The 21,516-nt window shown below is 48.8% G+C and overlaps 2 protein-coding genes across 2 annotated transcripts; one reads left to right on the top strand and one right to left on the bottom strand.

The window, feature by feature from the left end:
* The first annotated feature begins 291 nt into the window (after positions 1 to 291).
* Positions 292 to 14,309, top strand: LOC136154512 (uncharacterized protein CXorf49 homolog). The gene is made up of 8 exons (XM_065916773.1): positions 292 to 318; positions 425 to 489; positions 10,373 to 11,816; positions 12,453 to 12,609; positions 12,796 to 12,894; positions 13,923 to 13,946; positions 14,101 to 14,135; positions 14,247 to 14,309. Exons 1-8 carry the CDS (start codon positions 292 to 294, stop codon positions 14,307 to 14,309), a joined length of 1,914 nt encoding a protein of 637 aa, XP_065772845.1.
* A 3,421-nt stretch (positions 14,310 to 17,730) lies between these two features.
* LOC136154511 (uncharacterized protein CXorf49 homolog) lies at positions 17,731 to 21,296 on the bottom strand. The gene is made up of 3 exons (XM_065916772.1): positions 20,031 to 21,296; positions 18,663 to 18,723; positions 17,731 to 17,771 (listed from the first exon to the last, which is right to left on the bottom strand). The coding sequence occupies exons 1-3, from the start codon at positions 21,294 to 21,296 to the stop codon at positions 17,731 to 17,733; spliced, it is 1,368 nt and encodes a 455-aa protein (XP_065772844.1).
* Between the last annotated feature and the right edge of the window lie 220 nt (positions 21,297 to 21,516).

Genomic DNA, 21,516 nt, shown 5'->3' with positions numbered 1-21,516 from the left:
TTTGTGCTGAAACCCACAGAAGTGTTGTATTTGGTTAAAATTTCTCAGAGACTTCTCCCTTCCCATCCACTTCCTCTCAGAGGTGGAGCACCAAGAACCTGAGAAAAAGAAATGAAGGCCCCAAATACAGAGTAATGTGCCTGCATTGTAACATACCTATTTGACCAGCTGAGGGCAGTATCGTTTAAGGCTGTTTGTTGGGAAGGGCCAGATGCCATGCCTTCGGAGTTCTTCCTGTTCTTTGTCATTAGCTTATTAACCCCTGAGTCTAAGGGGCTTATTTGAGCCAACATGGTGGTGATGGTGCTGGTGCTGGTGGTTGGATGGGCTGCATCTCCCTTGCCCGTTTGGCACTTCTATCTTAACACCAGCCTTCACCCCTGCTCCCCGCAGCAGCAGCTCTTTTCTTCCTCTTTCTCCTCAGACAGAAACTGAGACCATTGATGTCCTAGACTGGGTGTCCTCTCACCTTCCACTGGCACAGAAGCGGTAGGTGGGTGTGCACAACACTTCAAGCCCTTCCCTTGTTCTTTGTAGGGAGCAAAACTGGAAGAATTTTCCTGAAATGATAGCCTCCACCCCACATTGGGTGCGCCTCCTTTAGTTTCTAGACTTGTAGTCCAAGTGAAGGCTCCACACTGGTTTGTGGCATTGATAAGGCCAATAGGAAGAATGTCATTTTTTCAAATCTCTTTGATTGATGAAATGAAACAAAATCATTCTCTGGGGCCACCTCTCTGCCTAAAAATAAAATAACATTTCCTATTAAAAATACTGTTCCATCTTCTAACCCTGTTGTTTTAAATTCCAGCTATCATAATTCACCTCCCTTTATAAGGATGGGCCTGAAGCAAAAATTGAGTAAACATTTATGTTGAGACTTTACTTTAAATGACTGAGTATCTAAAGGATCTTCTCAGATTCTTCTTATGGATTTTTCATCTCTTTAAATGACATTTGCTTTATTGCTAATTCTAGGACACCATCAGAAGACATTTGGAAAAAAAATATTTGCCCATAATTCTAGGACCCAAACGCCTCAACGGATATTTCCCACATGGTTCCTGCCCCAGAATCACAGACATACAAAATATTAGGGCTAGTTAATCTGACGCAGAAATCTCATATGTCTCCTCCTGAGAGGTGTACAAATGAGGAATCTGAGAGTAGAGGGACAGTGCCATGTCAAGGCCAGAAGACAATTCAACTATACCCCTTCAGTTCCCACTTTGTCATCAGTTAGAACAGAAGCACCTCCATCTCTTCACAATCAGACCTCTTGTGGATGTGTGTTGAATTTGGTGCAGCTATTTCCCAAACTCACAACTACTTGAAACAATGAAATCTGCCCCATTTACTGTCAGTTATAGCTAGAGTCTTGTTCACTCACTTGAGCATCCCAGGTGAAGCACTCCCCTTCACTGCATCCACAGAATCTCTAGTGTTTTGTGGTCACTGTGGATCGTTGACCTAACAGGCCTAACACAAGGCAGAGTAAGGTAGGGCAAGCACTTGATGAGGAATCAGGAGACCTACCTCTCTCCTAACCTGCTGAAAAGCACTTCCCCTTCCTGAACCTCTGTTTCTCCATCTGGAAAAAGAGAAAGGTGATCTAGATCAGTGGCTCTCAACCTGGGGTCCAAGAACGTCCTGAAATTCTGTGCAAAGTTGTGGGAGGCATGTATACAGTCTTCTTGGAGGGTGTAAGGAGCTCATTAGATTCTCAAAGGAGTCCTTTTATGGGCTGAATTGTGTTGCCCCCAAATTCCTATCTTAAATCCTTAACCCTCAATGTGACTGAATTTGGAGATGGAGCCTTTAGAGAGGTAATTAGGGTTAATTAAGGGAGCTGGTAAAGAGTCTGCCCGCAATGCAGAAGACCCCAGTTAGATTCCTGGGTCGGGAAGTTCCCCTGGAGGAGGGATAGGCTACCTTCCCTAGTATTCTTGGACTTCCATTGTGTCCAGATGGTAAAGAATCTGCCTGCAATGCAGGACACCTGGGTTCGATCCCTGTGATGGAAAGATCCCCTGGAGGAGGGCATGGCAACCCACTCCAGTATTCTTGCCTGGAGAATTCCCATGGACAGAGCAGCCTGGTGGGCCATCGTTCATGGGGTGCCAAGTGTCACACACGACTGGACAACCAAGCACAGCACACATAGAGGTTGTAAGAGTGGAGCCCTAATCCCATAGGATCTGATATCCTTATAAGAGAAAGAGATTCCAGAGATCTCTCTCTCTCTCTCTTTCCCCATACATACCCAGAGGAAATGTTATGTGAAGAAACAGAGAGAAGGTGGTGAACTACAATACAAGGGAGTGCTTTCACCATGAGTTGAACTTGCTGGCACCTTGATCTTGGATTTCTAGTATCCCGAACTGTGAGAAACTAAATGTTCTTTGTTTAAGCCATCCAGCCTGTGGTATTTGGTTTGGGCAGTTTGAAGAGACTAACACAAGTTCCATAAGCCAAGAAAGATCCAGAGCCATTGGACCTACTGGTTGCCTGAAACGCATTCTGTAAATTCTTGTTTTAATACATTTTTAGATACTTTCAGATTTCGTGAGTTCTTGCTTAGAACAGTGCAGTATATTATTTTTATTGCAACATACTTCTTTTTTCTAACAGCTGCATAACACAGATTTGTAACCCCTGGACCAGAGTTTAAATCCCGATTCCACCACCTACTAGCTGTTTGACTTTGGACAAGTTATCACAGGCTTGTGTCTCGCATATGAAATAGGGATAAAATTAGTGTCTACTTCACATGGCTGTTGTGAGAATGAAATGACAGAGGAAGAGCTTGGCAGATAGTAAACTTTTGATTAGTAGCTTTTGTGATGAAAATGTAAGTATCTATCAGGGTTTTTTGCCCTTATAAACTACACTGCTGTGAGCAAACTTCTTTATACACAGAGAATTCTTTTTTCTTTTAAATGATTTCCTCAGGCTCAATTCCTGACCATGGTACAACCAAGTCAATCCCTTATCAGTTAGATGTTCTTATCTTGTTCTTATTGAAGCATATCATTTACATTTATTTTGTAAATGTCTTAGAAATACACAAAAAATCAAAAAAATTTTATAACATTTCCACGAGTTCTTTCTATTTAGTATAGAATTTTATTAGTCCCTTTCAACTGAGAATTATCAGTGTTGCTAGTTTTGCACCACATGCAACATTTGTAAAGAGTGCTTCACTGTTGGGTCCAGGATTTCCTTCCAAACTACGGAGACCCCCATCTGCACCGTGTCAGTGGAGATGCTTTCTTTTTTTTATTTTTATTAGTTGGAGGCCAATTACCCCACAACATTGCAGAGGTTTTTGTCATACATTGACATGAATCAGCCATGGATTTACATGTATTCCCCATCCCGATCCCCCCCCCCACCTCCCTCTCTACCCGATCCCTCTGGGTCTTCCCAGTGTTTCATGTACGTATAAATAACGAAAACTACATCATAAAACTGGAAGATCACCAACAGCTGGCACTGTCAAATGTATGCTCACTTTAGAAACATGAAAATGTAAACAAACCAAACAAACAAAAGGCCTGTCTTAGAATCAATGAAATATGCTCATTCACCACTACTATGTATCCCATCTTCTTCAGATAATTTTCTTATTCTACATTTCCCAATACCCGTTGCATGCCTGTGATTTGGTTCTCACCATTAGGGCATTTCTGCAGAAGGCTTTGATTTGTAACATGAAGAAACTGCTGGGCAGAGGTCATGGTTTCCGTGGCACTGATGGCAATAGAGGCAGTGTTTCTGAGGTTTCAGATCAATTAAGCAACAATGTTTCTGAGAGCTTTGCCCAAAGTTTCTTCTATAGCCCTTCTAACAATTCTGCAAGGGATAAATTCCCTTCTGTCCAACTAGTTAGAGTTGCCCCCATGAGATTTTTTCTTTCCTTCTTCCTTGTTAACAAACTGATTTTGTTGAGAGCAGCAATATGTGCAGGTTAAAAAGTTACATTTCCCAGGCTTCCTCAGAGAGGTATAAGCACAGGACTAAATTCTGGCCAGTGAGACATAATTAGAAGTGAGTACATAGAGCTGTGGGGTAGATTCCTCAGAAAGCAATGTGACCTCAGTATGTCCCACATCTTGAGTGGTAAATGTCAACTCTTTAAAGCTAGAGTTTTTACTATTATTATTGTTGTTGTTGTTAAGTGTAAGTAGAGGACACAGATTCATTTTGCAAAATAAAAATCCCAGCAGGAGGTACATTTGAATTACTATAAGGAAACAAAAATATGAACTCCTACGGTATACTGATAACTCCCCCAGGGTGGAGAATGCTCTGTACACAGGTTCATTTTACCTGAACCCCATTAGCATGCATAAAGCGTCACTAGGTACAAATTGGCCAGATGCTTCTGCAGATATGTTAGTGCCAGGAATAGCTGACAAGCCAGAGCCAGAATCTATGGCTTTGGCTTTATTTCAGGTAAAATTTGTATTACATGACCAAATATTTGGATTTTATTTTGTATCTGCAAGGTTTCCCACTGAAGAACAATATCTATCTTATGGAAAGCTCATACTCTTAACTCAACAAATGCTAGTTTTCTTCTTGCCCTATATTTCTTTTCTTACCATCAGAAGTTGATTTCATTTCATAGTGTTTTAAATTGGAATGATCCTAGATCATGAAGCTTTAAATTATTATTATAAATCTCTTTGCAGATTGCGTGCTCTTTGTTTAACATCTGTTTTGATGTACCACTGCCAAATCCACACTGGATATATCATTCTTTGACGGTATACTCTGCTAAAACTAGCAATGAAATAAAAGTACCTAAATGCTGATACAAACATATTTTATGGCAAAGAAACCTGAGTGGGAGAGCTGAATCAGTTGACCAGTCTCCTTTTGTTCTTTACCTTCTCTTCCTCTCTGCTGCCTTGAAGACAGATGTGAAAGATGAAGCTCAGGCAGCCATCTCGTGAAGGCTAAATAAATGATCATTCTCACACTGAGCAGAAATACAAAAGGAGTCTGAATTTCTGAAAACATCATGAAGTACTATTTCAGCCTTTGACTGCCCATCTTCAGACTTTTCCTCAAATAGAAAAAAAAATTTACTTAATTTGTTTAAGCTACTGTTTTTGGAGTCCCTGTTACTGGAGCTAAATTCAGATTCTAATTGATTTAGAATTTGGTACCTCAAAGTGCAAGCTGTAAGTTACAGAATCTAAAGTTTTAGAATTGGCTGAATAGGAAGGATTGGACTTGGAGCCATAATGGTAAAGCTATGGCAGGTTGAAAAGTTGTTACTCTTAGGTATGTGGTGATGAAACCCCTGGTCAAACAGTTGTATGTGGTTCTTCAGAAAGTGAGTTCTGTGCCAACCAAAACTGTAGTTTAGGGCAGTTAGGTTATTTTTAAGTTCATATGTGCATTTTACTCTTTCTACATAGAAAGTCTTATCATGCAAGAGAACACAGGAAGAGAGGCAGAGGCAAAGAGAGATGAAAGGAAGACACCCTCACCCACACAACCCTCCAATACTGCACTTGCACAGCCGTCTCAGATACTGGGCCCCACTTCCACAAGACTGGAAACGTTCCCAGATGAGCAAAAGCTGATGGAGTTCTTTACCACTAGACCTGCTCCACAAGATAGGCTAAAGGAAGTCCTTCCAATTGATACAAACGGAAGGTAAACAGCACTCTGAAGCCATGTCAAAATATAAGGTTCTCTGGTAAAGACAAATACATGGACCAAACACTATGAGAGTTTTGGTGAATAGAATTAAATAAGAAAGACATAAAAATAATTATAAACCTATATTAAAGGGTATACAATATATAAAGATATATGTTATTAATACCATAAAAATGGAGCGAACTGGGAAAGAATTCAGGTTTTATATGTAACTGCAGCTGGTTTCAGCCATTTAAAATAGTGCATAACTTAAAGAGGTTTTATATAACTCCAAAGGTAACCACATGGAAAATATCTGTAGAATATATAAAAAAGGAAATAAGAAGGGGATTAATACATATCACTACAAAAAAGAAAATCAACGAAATTGGAGGGAAAGCAATAAGAGATGAAAGGAGGGACAAAAAAAGCTACAAGACATATGGAAAATAATTAACAAACTGGTAGTAAAGTCCATCCTATCAATAGTTACCTTAAATGTCAATGGAGTAAACTTCCCAAGATACATAGATTTGCTGAATGATTAGGGAAAAAACAGAATCCATATACACTGTCTACAGGAGATTCGCTTTAGGTCTAAGAACACACAGAGGCTGAAAATTAAAGAATGGAAATAGATTTTCCATGCAAAATGAGAGCAGGAATGGCTATACTAATATCAGGTAAGATGGATTTTCAATAAAAAACAGCAATAAGTGACAAAGGACATTATATAATGCTAAAAGGGTCAATTCATCAACATAATATAACAATTACACAAATTTAGGCACCAAACCTCAGAGCTCTTAACTTTAGAAAGCAAATGTTGACATATTTGAAGGGAGAAATAGATTGCCACACAATAACAGTAAGACACTTTGATATCCCACTTTCAATAATGGATAAAAACAACCAAACAGTAGATCAACAAGCAAATAGAGGACCTAACAAGGCTCCAGACCAATTGAACTTAACAACATATGCAGAACAATCCATCCGACAACAGTGAAATACAAATCCCCCTATATAAATGGAACATTCTCCAGCATAAACTACATGTTAAACCACAGAACAAGCCTTAGCAACTTCAAGAAAACTGAAACTACACACGGTATCTTTTCTGATCACAGTAAATGAAACCAGAAGGCAACAGCACAAGGAAGATGGGAAAATCCACAAATGTACCAAAGTTTAACAACGTATACTTGAGCAATCAATGGGTCAGAAAAGAAGGCACAGGGGAAATTAGAAAACATCTTGAGACAGAAGAAATGAAAACACAACATGACAAAATTTACGGGGTACAACGAAAGCAATGCTGGGACTTTATAACTATAAATGTGCACATTAAAAAGGAAGAAAGATCACAAATCAACTATATAATTTTACACCTCAAGGAGCTAGAAAAAGAACAAATGAAAACCAAAGCCAGCAGAGGAAGGAAATAATAAAGATTAAAGCAGAGATAAAAAATAAAGAACAGAAAAGACAACAGAAAAAAATCAACATAACTGTATTTGGTTTTTTAAAGATCAAGAAAACTGACAAATACTTAGATAGATTAAGAGAAAAAGATGAAAATAACTAAAATCAGAAATAAAAGATGGGATATTAAACCAATGTCCCAGAAACAAACAGGATTATAAGAGAACATTATGAACCATTGTTTGGGAAGTAACTGGACAACCTAGAAGAAGTGAATCAATTCCTAGAAACACACAATCTACCAGAACTGAATCAAGGAGAAATAGAAAACCTGATAGACCAATAATGAGATTGAAACAGTAATCACTAACTCCCCCACAAAAAAACAGGAACAGATAGTTTCAATGGAGAATTCCATCAAACATTTAAGGAATTAAGACCAATCTTTCTCAAATGGTTCCAAAAAAGTTGAAGGAAAGGTAACACTATCAAACTCATTTTTCCCTGATATCAAAGGCACCAAAAGAAAAGAATATTACAGGCCAGTTTCCCAGATGAATGCAGACGCAAAAATCTTCAACAAAATACTAGCAAAACGAACTCAACAGCACGTTAGAAGGACTATGTGCCACAGTCAAATGGGATTTATCCCTTGGATGCAAGGATAGTTTAACATACAAAAATTAATCAAAGGAATAAAACACATTAACATGAATGAAGGACAAAAATCACATCATCATCTCTATAGAGGCATAAAAATTCAACCTTCTTTCATGATAAAAACACTCAAAGAACTAGGAGTAGAAAGAAATTACCTCAACATAATAAAAGCCATATAAGTAAAGTCCACAATGAACATCATACTCAGTGGTGCAAAACTGAAAGTTCTTCTTCTAAGGTAAGGAACAAGACAAGGAAGCCTACTCTCACCATTACTATTCAACATACTGGAAGTCATAGCCAGAGCACTTAAGAAAGAAGAAGAAATTAAAGGCATCCAAATCAGAAAGAAGTAAAATTATCTCCATTTGCATATAGCATGATTTTGTACATGGAACACCCAAAAGATTACACACACGCACAAAGTTCCAGGACACAAAGTCAAGAAACAAAATTCAGTTTTATCACTAAACACTAACAAAGAACAATTTGAAAAGGAAATTAAGAGAACAATTCCACTGACATTAACGTTAAAAAGAATGAAATACTGAGGAATGAACTCAAGCGAGGAGTCAAAAGACTTGTACACTACAAACTACAAATCATTGCTGAAAGAAATACAAATAAATGGAAACACAAATAAATGGAAAGACATCTGTCTACACAGACTGGAATACTAAATATTGTTAAGAGGTCCACACTATCTGAGATGGTTAATTTTATGTGTCATCTTGACTGGTCCAGAGTGCCTAGATATTTAGTCAAACATTATTCTGGGTGCTTCTGTAGGGTGCTTTTCCATGAGATTAACATCTAAATCGGTAAACTGGATAAAACAAATCCCCCTCCCCGCCGATAATGTGGGTGGACTTTACCTAATCAGTTGATAGTCTCAATAAAGCAAAAAAGGCAAACTTTCCTCATGTAAGAGAATTCCTCCTGTGTGAAAGCCTTAGGACTGGGACATCAGCTACTTTTACTGACTTTAGACTCAAAATGAAATATCAGCTCTATTGGTTTGGTTCTTAGGCCTTCTAACCTGGACTAGAGCTAAACCACTGGCTCTTCTGGGTCTCCAGCTAGCCAAGTCACCCTCTAGATCTTGGGACTTACCAGCCTGTATAATTGAATGAGTCAATTCTTTTCCACACACAAACACACACACACTCCATTGGACCTGTTCTTCTAACACACTACTCAGATTGATCTACACACTGCAAACCCTATCAAAATTCCAGTGGCATATTTTACAGAAAAAGAAAACTTCATCCTAAAGTCTAAATAGAATCTAAAGAGATCTTTAATAGGCAAAGCAATTTGGAAAAAGAAAAAAGTAGAGAACTCACACTTTCTGATTTCAAAATATTACAAAGCTACAGTAATCAAAACTGTGTGGCACTGCCATTTAACAAATAGACCAATGGCGTAAAATAGAGATTTTAGAAATACACCCTCACTTACAGAGGGTGTGCCAGGTAGCAGACTTGCTGGAAGAGAATAAAAGGGGCCTTTTTTTTTTTTTTTAAGTTTTAAGATCTTTGGATCAAAGCAAGGGCTCTGGAGTGAGATTGCTTGGTTTTAATGCTACCACTGATCCACACAGGCCAAATGACCTTGGTTCAGTGACTGAACCTCTCAGTACCTGTTTCCTCCCCCGTAAGAGGCTGGTAATCCCTGGTACTATAGTCCTAGGAGTGTCACAAGGAAGCATTACCACTTATGTATGGCACTTAGAAGAGTGCCAGGCACTGGGTCCTGCTGTATAAGTTGATTTTAAGAGATTCTGCCAAATTACCTCCCAAATAGATTTCTTGCACCTACCTCACAGAGGTTTGCTCCTAACTTCTCCCACTCTCAGAATGGTTAAGCTCTTGGAAGGTTGTCTTCCTAGTGTGTGAAACCTGATTAGTTGTTTTAGTTTACATCTCAAGAATCAGCAGTCGTGAGCACCTTTGCAAGTGTAAATGGACACTGAGATTCTCTCTTCTTTCAATTGCCTCAGATTGGAAAAAGAGCTGAGGGAGCAAGGTCAACCCCAGTCTGTCCCTCAAATCTGACTGCCAAGAACGTTTGATGGAGCAGTTGAGGCAGAGATGTTACAGAACAAAACTACGATCCCTTTGTCCTCTGGTCACTTAGGGAGAAGTACGCCGACCACTCATCACTGAGTGCGGGATTCCTCTGCCCATTCTCCCATTGGGTCATAAGACTTGTGGTGGAAGGGAGGCTGGCAAGTGCTTTCAGCACGTGCTAGGCGTCCAGCGCCTCCATCCTGACGTTTCATCCTCACCTCCCAGAGACCAGCGCCCTCAGTACCCTCCTGCCTCCCGCTCCACCCATTTTGTACACAGTCAGGGCTCAGGGATGTGACTCTAAGCGTAAAGGGGAGGTGGGACAGGAGGAGGTGGGAAGAGAGGCTTGACAGAGGTATACTCGCAGGATTACCTTCACCCACCAACTCCAAACTGCCGGGATGGCCCTTGGGCTGGGCAGCAAACCAGCGGAGGCCCTCGACCCCATTGGTTACACCTCGCGGGGACGGCCAAACAAGGCGCATGCTGGTTGGCAGGAAGCGGACCAATGAGGAGGCGGCAGGGCTGGCGCGCTGAAAGCCTCGCGTTATTTGCAGCCATCTCCTGCGTGTGGTGCGGCTGGTGCTTGACTGCGCACTCCAGACACCGCCCGCCTTACCTGCCCGAACCGCCGCCACCGCGACCCAGATAAATCATCACCGCCCCAGATCTGGCAGCAATCCATCTCACGACATGAGCTCCCCAGATGATGAGGTGTCTGTTTCGGGAGCGGGTTTCGGCTCAGACTGCGGGGAGCGGACCAGCGGCCTTGAGGCCAGCTTCACAGCCCCGCAGGGACCCGGCCCCGGCCCCGGCCCCAGCCCTGGCCCTGAGCCGGGGGCAACTGGAAGCAGCGAGGGTGAGGGCGGGGGTGGCTTCCCAGACCCTGAGGACTTTGAGTCAGAGCGGGAACTGCTGGAAGCGGGAGGGCCGGTGCTGTGGGGCCGCGAAGGCCGGTCTGGCTTCCCGGCCGACGACCAGGGCGATGCCCTGCAGCTGGCTGACGAGTCAATGGCGGCCATCCTGCAGCAGATGGCCTACCTGAACGTGCTGGGCATCAGCAGATACCTGTCCCAGGAGAGCTACGCGGTCGGCGAGGTGTCTGACTTGTGGGACCTCGAGGAACGTCCTTGCCATCGAGGCGGTGCCGCCCATAAGTGTGGGGAAGCGGCACAGGCTGAGGCTGGCCCTAACGGGGTCGGCGGGCCCAAGGCGGGCCGGGCCTGGGGGAACCCTAAAAGAGGCACAAAGAGTAGGTTGAACGTGGCTGTGGATCACCAGTGGCCTCCTTCAGAAAATCCAGCCGGGCTGCTGTCTGACCCCGAGTCCTCTGAGGAGTTTAGAGAGATAGAGTTGATGAGGGTGAGCATTTCTCCCAAAGACGGAGGCCGGGCCAAGCTCAAGAGCCCCGAGGATCCTGGGAACACACCCAGACGCTCGAATGTCCAAGGCAGGGAGAATCTCCTTAACGTGCCAGGCACTTGCCTGTCCTCGGCTCCGCAAGGATTAATTTCAGTTGTGGAAAAGCAGGGCAGGCAGGGCGGTGCAGAGCAGGAGGACATCTCTACCCCTAAGAAAGTGCAGAGCGTGCTCTGGGGGAAGGGAAACAGCCTGTCCAGCTACCCGGGAGTGGCAGTAGTATCAGCTGCTGCAGCTGCCGCTACAGGCAGTGGGCCGTGGCCCACTCCTAGGAGGAAGGGGGTCCAGGAGAAGAAATCCCTTGGGGGCATCTCCAAACCTGCCATGGAGAGAACCTTCCCTTCCTGGGGGCAGGGAGTCTCGGCCACTCCCCTGGAACCGGCCACCTTCCCCCCAATCTCCGGCATCCCGCTGCTCAGGAGGTCCAAGAAGGAGGCCTTGGTCCCTTCGGGAGTCAAAGAGTTCAAGCACACCGGTGCTGGGAAGAAATCCGTGGCTAGGCGAGCCCAGGAGTTGGTGGCAGCAATGGCGGTGTCGGGAGAAGACAACGACCCAAATAGAGACCCATTCCCAAAGGGTCAAGTGAGTAGGCCAGACCCCTCCTCTCTCCCCACTCTTCCCCCTCCCACCCTCCCCACGGCACAGGTCTTCACCCCTTGTCCCTCTCTGCATTCCTCAGGGGTCGTCATTGGGTGGCCCTCGGTCACTGGGTCATTAGGATGCCAGATTGGGATCCTTTTACTAGGGACAAACGTTAAGGTAGCACTTCGGGTGTGCTGGGCTCGGTTCTCCACCCTTGGCCTGTTTCCAGCCTCCTCCACGAGGCTGGGGCTGGAGTGGAAGGGAGAGCTGATAGCTGAATTGATTTGAGGGGACCCCTTAAAAGCTTCACAGAGCTTCGGTGTTTAGATGCATCACTTTCCTGCTTCCTACTTCCTAGCTCTTCCCCAAACCTTCCTTGCAGGGTGCCCAGGTTTCTCAGTGCCAAACTGTTGACCCCAGCTCAGCTCTGCCTACTGGCCTGGGGCTGACTGAGAGAGAATTTGCTAAAGTGATCAGCCTTTCAATTCTCTTTCCAATTCCCTGCCTCAGCTCCGTCTTGAATCACTCGAGCTCTCACACAGACTGACACAGACATATAAATGCACTGGTACACACACGCTCGTGTGCACACACACACACCCTTACTCCAGATTAGTGAGAAATTTTTGTTTTTAGCTGACCACTGACAGGCCAGGGCCATCTTGTCCATGGATGCATCATGGAGAACACAGCAGCGCCAACCTCTACATCAGAGGGGCACGGGATTCAGGAAACTCAGAGCCCATGGCCAGTAACAAGGGAGGAGTCATGCCCAGAGGGCCTGGCCCCTCAGGTGAGTGTCCTGGGTTTTGATATGTGGGGAGGAGGCCAGGGGTGAGGGCAGAAACCTCTGTCTCTGACTCTCTCTCTCTCTTCTGGGGGCTCAGCCTTGCTCTCAGGCCGCTTCTCCCATGGGAAACAGGGTGTCAACAGGGCTGGACCTGGCCCCCTCACCTTCTGTGTGGGATTTGTTTGGCAGGGGTGATCGGTGGCAGTGCCCCAACAGCTAGTCTGGGCGTAGACCTGCAGGCTAATAGCCTTTTCCGTGAAGTGCTGTTTGCCCACATTGCTCTCCCAGGTGCTGGCTGTGGCTGCCACTCTGGGAGGCTCGAACCCAGAACCAGAGTCTTTGCCGACCATCGTGGTGAAATGGCTGCCCCTAAGGAAAAGGAGGGGCAGGCCCAGAGAGAAGATTTGGACTGCCTGCCGGGCAGAGCAGGGGAGGCTTGATGCTAGCAGAGGGTGGTATGGCCTCACCTCAGGTTAGACCCGACCTGGCCCTTTCCACCTCACTGGGAACCTGGGAAGCTGGATTGTGTGTCCTTTCCCTCTCAGGTGACCAGGAACCAACTGACCACCCCACAAGACCGAAAAGACAGCAGCAGCTACCCGGAAGGCAGGGGTGTCCTCGGGTAATACTTCTTCTGGCTCCTGGAAATGCACACCCAAACCCCATGGTGGGATCTGGGTCCAAGTTCAACTGACATGTGTGGGCCCCCCCCACCCCCATCCCGAACCCCAGGGAGGGAGCCCACCTCCTTTCCCCGGAGGAAAGTTTTTCCCTTGCCAGTCTAGACACCTGGCTTTGGGATGGAGGGCCCGGGGGAGAGGAGAGGAGGAGGAGAGGGGAGGCGGGTGTATACTAACCATTTCTCTTCCTCCTGTGTCTGCTGGCCTAGTGTCTGGTGCTACAGAGAGAAATAGACGACCTTAAGGAGCAACTTGGTATGAGGAACCAGGGACAGAGAGCAGCAGGTTCTTAGTGCAGAAGCAGGGTGGGCCCTTGTGGTGGGGTGGGCTGCAGGTGCAGGGGGGCTTATAGGGATCAGCATTCCTGTGGGGAGGAGAACCTATCAAGCCTGTCCGTGGAGTGTGCGGTGCATGTTCAGCTGGGCGTGCGGACAAGTAGCAAAGTACTGTGTGGACTGCGTGCATACTCTGCCAGCCAGACGAGTCCTAGAGAGCTCCTGATAGGACTTGTAGAGACGCCTTGTTGATCTGTTGTGGTCTCTAAGGGTCTTGTTGGATTGTTCGCGAGACAGTTTTTGAATGGTTTGGGCATGGCCCGGAGCTTGAGAGCTCTTGACACATTTTGTCTCCTTTTAGGAAATGGCTCCACATTTAATTCCGGTAGCGGGGAGTGATCAGGCCCAGAGCTCTTTGCATCGTGGTTGGGGGTATGTGTGTTTCAGGTTGCAGGGCTAGGTGGTTCCCCACGGGGACAGGGGCACAGGCTTCTATTCCGTCTGTCTGGAGCACCTGTTTATGCCTCTCCCTGTTGCAGCCTCCAAGCGGTACCTGGCTGACAAGTTCCAGATCGTTTGAAGTGAGTGTTACACCCTGCATGCCCCTTCCCACAACGTTGGCTCTTGAGCAAGGCTGTGGGCTGGCCCTGGCTTGAGGCTCTTCCCTGATTCTGCTGTTTTACAGGTTGAGTCCAGTATCTTCCTGCAAGAGGAGCAGCAGTTGACCTCCAAGGCCGGCGAGCTATAGCCAAGCTTGTTGCCTCTTGTTCTGCCTCCACCAGGGCATCCTCTGCCCCTTGTTTTGCCCCCTCTCTGCCCAGTGTCACAGCAGTGTTTGATTAAAGGACTTCTCATGTTCTGTGTTCTGCCCTGTCTCTGGGGGGTAGGGGTTAAGGGAGTGGGACGAGGCCTGGTGGGGAGCTGTTCCACATCAGAACATTTTCCAGAACAGTACCTCTGGAATTAGTGTTGGGATCTCTGGGTCAGCCTCTGCTACCATCCAGGCCATCAGACCAGCGGAGCGCCCCCAGTCTGTGTTCTGTGTGGCCTCTGTCTGGCCACATTGGCACGTCCTCCCTTTTGCCTGAAGGCCCTTTCTATTTCTCTAAACACCCTCCTCTGGGGTTTAGCAGTTTCCATTCATTGCTGCCACTCTGCTTCCCTGTCGGAAGGAACTCATGACCCCCTTACAGAGCTCCAGTCTTTCACCCTTCCCTCACTGCACTCATTGTCCTGCTTACCCTGACCACTCTGCTTTCCTGTCAGAGCACCCTCGATCCCTCCCCTGGCTTGTCATCCATGACCTTGCCTGCATGTTTACTTAAGCAGGTGGTAACAGGCACAGGTTTGCTCATCTTCCCCCTTCCTGGGCCCTACCCTCTCAGTGGATCCCCACCCCACCCCCCAGTACCAGCTTGCAAGCAGGAACCTGCATACTCTCCCCCTCTCCTGTTTAGCACTCACCCCTGAGACTCAGGCACCAAAACTTTTGCTCCCACTTCCTCGGGTTCAGTAAAGGGCATGAGGATGAATCTTGGACCCAGTGAACTGGGGAGCAGGAGTGAAGGTACAGGGAATACAGGAGAAATGCTCAGGTTAGTTGCTGAGCTGGAAGTCAGGAGAGGCGTCTGGTGCCAATCTGGGGCAGAGTGCACCCTGACAGCTAGAGATGGATGGTCCAGTCCTTGGAGCTTTCATATCCTCCCTGCCCTAGCCAGCTGACCAGCCTACACTCCTGCAGCCTGGATGTCTCTCTGCCCTTGGGTGGAAAGGGGCCTGTCAGGCTCTATGACAAGTATGGTTGGTAAGTCTGTGTTCTTACAAGGTCTCCATCAAATACTGTTCCATCAGCCCCATGACATAGATTTTCCTGCAAATGCTATTTCCCGGAGTGTCCCAGCTCAGTCTGCCAGACTACTTGTTAGGGCACCCAAGACAGGGTCTGAAATCTGTGTTCAATTTCCCCCCCCCCCACCCTGAAGTTTGAGGAGGACTTCCTTCTCTTAGCCAAGACCCCAGGGCTGTGTCAGCCTGTGACTCAGAGGGACACATTTGTATTTGAGTGAAGTGAGGGTAGGTTCTGCCTGACTCCCTTCCTGAAACACCATGGTTTTATTTCACAAAAGAGGGTTTGATGGTGGGTAGCACATTCAAAGCTTGTGCCTGGGCATCTCTCTGTGTGAATAAAAGTCATCAGGGATAATGCCCCTTGAGGCAGAAAGATGTGATTCAGGCAGTAATGGAAGTAAGAGACTGGTCCAGATCCGGTAAGGCATTGAGTGAGCCAAAGCAAGGGTCGGATCTGCTTTATTCAAGGGATGTTGTCACATTACCAAAACATAGAAGGAGAGGATGCAGTTCACCAAACCTCAGGACAGGACATCTCAAAATGTTGGAGTCGCTGGAGGAGGCACTGGATCCTAACTTGCAATTCTGTGATGTCTGCCAACTGCTGAGGGTGTGGATGGGTAAAAATGGGAAGGGTACATGGGATATGGCTGCCCATCTTAGAAACAGGAGAACCCCCCCAACCTGGGTTACTTGTGGGGAGTTAGGGGTGACTGCACCTGAGCAATGGGGAGCACTTGGGTCCACCCTTCCCCTATGCTCTCATGGTGACTTCCTTCCGGGGCTCATGGCATGAGGTCAGGTGGACAGAGCAGGAGGGTTGGGACCCGCAGAGACCTCAGGGTCGGAAAAGAACATGTGTGGGACTTACTCCTTCCACTCAAACCCCTCCCTGGAGCAGGTGGGCTTGATCACTTAGTTTGCAGCTGATCCAGTGGTTATTGCCTGGTGGTGTAGCCCATCTCGCTGTTGTCCGAGTGAGTAAATTTGCCAGAGACCATCCAGCTGAGAGGTCTCTGCCCACCGAGACATGTAGGTAAGTTGTGCCCGGGGAGAAGTTCAGCACCAGCATCAGCACCACCCTTGGACAGAGAGGGGCCTGGGACTTTGGTCACCAGGGTGAGGAAGTATAGAAGCTCAGGGAAGTGGAGGTGTGACGGTGTGAACATAACCCCTTGTTCACTTTCTAGGGCAGGAAGAATGTGAAAACACAAAAGACCACCATCCATCTCTAGCTGGCAGGGTGCAGTCTGACCCAGGTTGGCACCAAACAGATGCGTCTCCTGACGTCCAGTCCAGAGACTAGCCTGTCTCCTGTGTTCCCTGTACGTTCCCTCCTGCTCCCCAGGTCACTGGGTCCAGGCTTCATGCCAAAGTCCTTCATTGAATCCAAAGGAGAAGCGAAACTATTGGTGCCTGAGTCTCAGGGGTGAGGGCTAAAGAGGAGATGAGGACTGTGTGCAGGTTCCAGCATGCAAGGTGGGAGTGGGGCGGGGGTGGGGATGGTACGGGCAGTAGGGACTCCAATGAGAGGGCAGAGCCTGGGAAGGGGGAGATGAGGGCACCTGTGCCTGTTTCCACCTGCTGAACTACAGGTGCACGCAAGGTCACCAATGGCAATTCAGGGGAGGGATCGAGGGTACTCCAATGGAAAATAGAGTGGTCAGGGTAATTAGGACATGAATCCAGTGCAGCAAGCAGGATGGGATGGAGCTCTGTGAGTCATGAGTTCCTTCCAATGGGGAGGCAGAATGTCAACGATGGATGGGAACCGGCAAATCCCAGAGGAGCGAATTTAAAGAACTAGAAGAAGCCTTTAAGGGAATGGGAGGATGGGTCAATGTGGCCATACAAGGCCCTCAGTGAACCCAGACCAGGGGCACTCTGGTGCCCTGCTGGCCTGGATGGTAGCAGAGGCTGACCCAGAATCCCCACCGCAGGATGCCAGAAGTACTGCTCTGCAACAGGCTCTGATATGAGTGGCTCCCCACCAGGCCTTGCCCCACTCCGCCTACCCCTACCTCCGAGAGAGAGGGTAGAGCACAGAATATGAGAAGTCCTTTAATCAAAAACTGCTGTGAAACTGGGGCAGAGAGGGGGCAAACAAGGGCAGAGGATGCCCTGGTGGAGGCAGAACGAGAGGCAACAAGCTTAGCCGCAGCTCGCCGGCCCGGGAGGTAACAGCTGCTCCTCTTGCAGGAAGATACTGGACTCAACCTGTAAAACAGCAGAGTCAGGGAAGAACCTCAAGCCAGGGCAGCCCACAGCCCTGCTCAACAGCCAACGTTGTGGGAAGGGGTATGCAGTGTGTAACACTCACGTCAAACGATCTGGAACTTGTCAGCCAGGTACCGCATGGAGGCTGCAACAGGGAGAGGCATAAACAGGTGCTCCAGACAGACGGACATAGAAGCCTGTGCCCCTGTCCCGGTGGGGAACCACCTAGCCCTGCAACCTGAAACACACATACCCCCAGCCCCGATGCAAAGTGCTCTGGGCCTGATCACTCCCCACTACTGGTAGTTAATATGGAGCCATTTCCTAAAAGGAAACATAATGTGCCAGCAGCTCTCAAGCTCAGGGCCATGCCCAAACCATTCAAAAATTGTCTCACAAACAATCCAACAAGACCCTTAGAGGCCACACCAGATCAACAGGGCATCTCTACAAGTCCTATTAGAAGGAGGTCTCTAGGACTCGTCTGGCTGGCAGAGTGTGCACGCAGTCCACACAGTACTTTGCTACTTGTCCGCACGCCCAGCTGAACATGCACCGCACACTCCACGGACAGGCTTGATAGGTTCTCCTCCCCACAGGAATGCTGATCCCTACGAGGCCCCCTGCACCTGCAGCCCTCCTCACCCCAAGGGCCCACCCCGATTCTGCACTAAGAACCCGCTGCTCTCTGTCCCTGGTTCCTCATACCAAGTTGCTCCTTAAGGTCGTCTATTTCTCTCTGTAGCGCCAGACACTAGGCCAGCAGACAAAGGAGGAACAGAAATGGTTAGTATACACCCGCCTCCCCTCTCCTCCTCCTCTCCTCTTCCCCGGGTCCTCATCCCAAAGCCAGGTGTCTAGACTGGCAAGGGAAAGACATTCCTCAGTGGAATGGAGGTGGGCTCCCTCCCTGGGGTGTGGGATAGGGGCGGGGTTGGCCCACACAAGTCAGTTGCACTTGGACTCAGATCCCACCATGGTGTTTGGGTGTGCATTCATAGGAGCCAGAAGAAACATTACCCGAGGACAGCCCTGCCTTCTGCGTGGCTGCTGCTGCCTTTTCGGTCTTGGGCCATGGTCAGTTGGTTCCTGGTCACCTGAGAGGGAAAGGACACACAATCCAGCTTCCCAGGTTCCCAGTGAGGTGGAAACCGCCAAGCAGGCTCTAACGTGAGGTGAGGCAGTACCACCCTCTGCTAGCATCACATCTCCCCTGCTCTGCCTGGGAGGCAGCGCAAAACTTCTCTCTGGGCCTGCCCCTCTATTCCTTAGGGCAGCCATTTCACCATGATGGAGGCTCTGCATTCGAGCCTCCCAGAGCGGCAGCCACAGCCAGCACCTGGGAGAGCAATGTGGGCGAACAGCACTTCACAGAAAAGGCTATTAGCCTGCAGGTCTACGCCCAGAGTAGCTGTTGGGGCACTGCCACCGATCACCCCTGCCAAACAAATTCTACACAGAAGGTGATGGGACCAGGTCCAGCCCTGGTGACACCCTGTTTCTCATGGGAGAAGTGGCCTGAGAGCAAGGCTGAGCCCCCAGAAGAGAGAGTGAGTCAGAGACAGAGGTTTCTGCCCTCACCCCTGGCCTCCTCCCCCATATCAAAACCCAGGACACTCACGTGATGGGCCAGGCCCTCTGGGCCTGACTTCTCCCTTGTTCATGGCCACGGGCTCTGAGTTTCTTGAATCCTGTGTGCCTCTGATGTTGAGGTTGGCCCTGCCAGGTTCTCCATGATGCAGCGATGGAGAAGATGGCCATGGCCTGTCAGTGGTAAGCTACAAACAAGATTTCTCACTAAGCTGGTGTAAGGATATGTGTGTGCGTGTGCGTGTGTGTACCAGTGCATTTATATGTCTGTGTTTGTGAGAGCTCATGTGATTCAAGACAGAGCTGAGGCAGGGAATCGGAAAGAGTATTGAAAGGCTGATCTCTTTAGCACATTCTCTGTCAGTCAGCCCCAGGCCTGTAGGCAGAACTGAGCTGGGGACAACATGTGGCACTGAGAAAGCCTGAGGCCCCTGCAAAGAAGGTTTGGGGAAGAGTTAGGAAGTAGGATTCAGGAAAGTGATGTGTCTAAACACCGAAGCTCTGTGAAGCTTTTAAGGGGTCCCCTCAAATCAATTCAGCTACCAGCTCTCCCTTCCACTCCAGACCCAGCCTCGTGGAGGAGGCTGGAAATAGGACAAAGGTGGAGAACCGAGCTCAGCACACCCAAAGTGCTACCTTAACGTTTGTCCCTAGTGAAAGGACACCAATCTGGCATCCTAATGACCCAGTGACCGAGAGCCACCCAATGACGACCCCTGAGGGATGGAGAGAAGGAGCACCGGGTGAAGACCTGTGCCCTGGGGAGGGTGGGAGGGGGAAGAGTGGGGAGAGAGGAGGTGTCTGGCCTACTCACTTGGCCTTTTGGGAATGGGTCTCTATTTGGGTCGTTGTCTGCTCCTGACACCGCCACTGCTGCCACCGACTCCCGGGCCCGCCGAGCCACGGGTTTCTTCCCAGCGCCGGTGTGCTTGGACTCTTCAGCTCCCAAAGGGACCAAGGCATACTTCTTGGACCTCCCGAGTAGTGGGATGCCAGAGATTGGGGGAAAGGTGGCCAGTTCCAGGGGAGTGGCCGAGATTCCCTGCCCCCAGGAAGGGAAGTTTCTCTCCACAGCAGGTTTGGAGATGCCCCCAAGGGATTTCTTCTCCTGGACCCCCTTCCTCCTAGGAGTGGGCCGCGGCCTGCTGCCTGTAGCGGCAGCTGCAGTAAATGATACTACTGCCACTCCCGGGTAGCTGGGCAGGCTGCCCCCCTTCCCCCAGAGCACGCTCTGCATTTTCTTAGGGGGAGAGGTGTCCTCCTGCTCTGCATCGCCCTGCCTGCCCTCCCTTTCCACAACCGAAATTAATCCTTGTGGAGCCGAGGACTGGCAAGTGCCTGGCACGTTAAGGAGATTCTCCCTGCCTTGGACATGCAAGCGTCTGGGTGTGTTCCCAGGATCCTCAGGGCTGTTGAGCGTGGCCTGGCCTCCGTCTTTGGGATAAATGCTCACCCTCATCCGCTCTATCTCACTGAACTCATCAGAGGACTTGGGGTCGGACAGCAGCTCAGCTTGGCTTTCTGAGGGGGGCCACTGGCGATCCACAGCCACGTTCAACCTACTTCTAGTGCCTCTCTTAGGGTTCCCACCGACGTGGAGAGGGCCGGCCTCAGCCTGTGCCGCTTCCCCACACCTCTGGGTGGCACTGCCTCGACTGCGGGGACGCGCCTCGAGATTCCACAAGGCAGACACTTCGCCGACCACATAGCTCTCCTGGGACAGGTAAGCACAGGTGCCCAGCAAATTCAGGTTGGCCAGCTGCTGCAGGATGGCCGCCACTGACTCGTCAGCCAGCTGCAGGGCGTCCCCCTGTTCGTCGGCCAGGGACCCAGGCCGGCCTTCCCAGCCCCACAGCCCTGGCCCTCCCGCTTCCAGCAGCTCCCGCTCTGACTCGAAGCCCTCAGGGTCTGGGAAGCCATCCCCGCCCTCACCCTCGCAGCTTCGCAGTGCCCCAGCCTCGGGGATAAGGCTGGGTCCCTGCGGGCCTGCGGAGCCGGCCTCAAGGCCGCTGGTCTGCTCCCCACACTCTGAGCTGAAACCCGCTCCCGAAACAGACACCTCATCATCTGGGGAGCTCATGTCGCGATCTGGGTGGCCACCGGACCTGGGGTGGCGACGATTTATCAACCGGGTCGCGGTGGCGGCGGCGGTGGTAGTCACGGCAGGCGAGGCAGGTGTCGACTGTAGCTCGCCGTCAAGCACCAGAAGCACCACACGCAGGAGATGGCCGCAAATAACGCGAGACTTTCAGCGTGCCAGCCCTGCCGCCTCCTCATTGGTCCGGTTCCTCCCAACCAGC

This window comes from Muntiacus reevesi, chromosome X (assembly GCF_963930625.1).
Source record: "Muntiacus reevesi chromosome X, mMunRee1.1, whole genome shotgun sequence".
Lineage (NCBI taxonomy): Eukaryota > Metazoa > Chordata > Mammalia > Artiodactyla > Cervidae > Muntiacus > Muntiacus reevesi.
This window is presented reverse-complemented; position numbering and strand designations above follow the sequence as displayed.

Coding starts and splice junctions, on each gene's coding strand:
- LOC136154512 (XM_065916773.1), top strand. CDS start 292: ATGGTGGTGATGGTGCTGGTGCTGGTG. Junction 319..424: donor TGATGGTGCTGGTGCTGGTG/GTTGGATGGGCT, acceptor CTTTCTCCTCAG/ACAGAAACTGAGACCATTGA. Junction 13,947..14,100: donor TGGCTCCACATTTAATTCCG/GTAGCGGGGAGT, acceptor TCCCTGTTGCAG/CCTCCAAGCGGTACCTGGCT.
- LOC136154511 (XM_065916772.1), bottom strand. CDS start 21,296: ATGAGCTCCCCAGATGATGAGGTGTCTGTTTCGGGAGCGGGTTTCAGC. Junction 18,724..20,030: donor ACCCATTCCCAAAAGGCCAA/GTGAGTAGGCCA, acceptor TTTCCCTCTCAG/GTGACCAGGAACCAACTGAC. Junction 17,772..18,662: donor CAGCAGCAGCCACGCAGAAG/GCAGGGCTGTCC, acceptor TCCCTGTTGCAG/CCTCCATGCGGTACCTGGCT.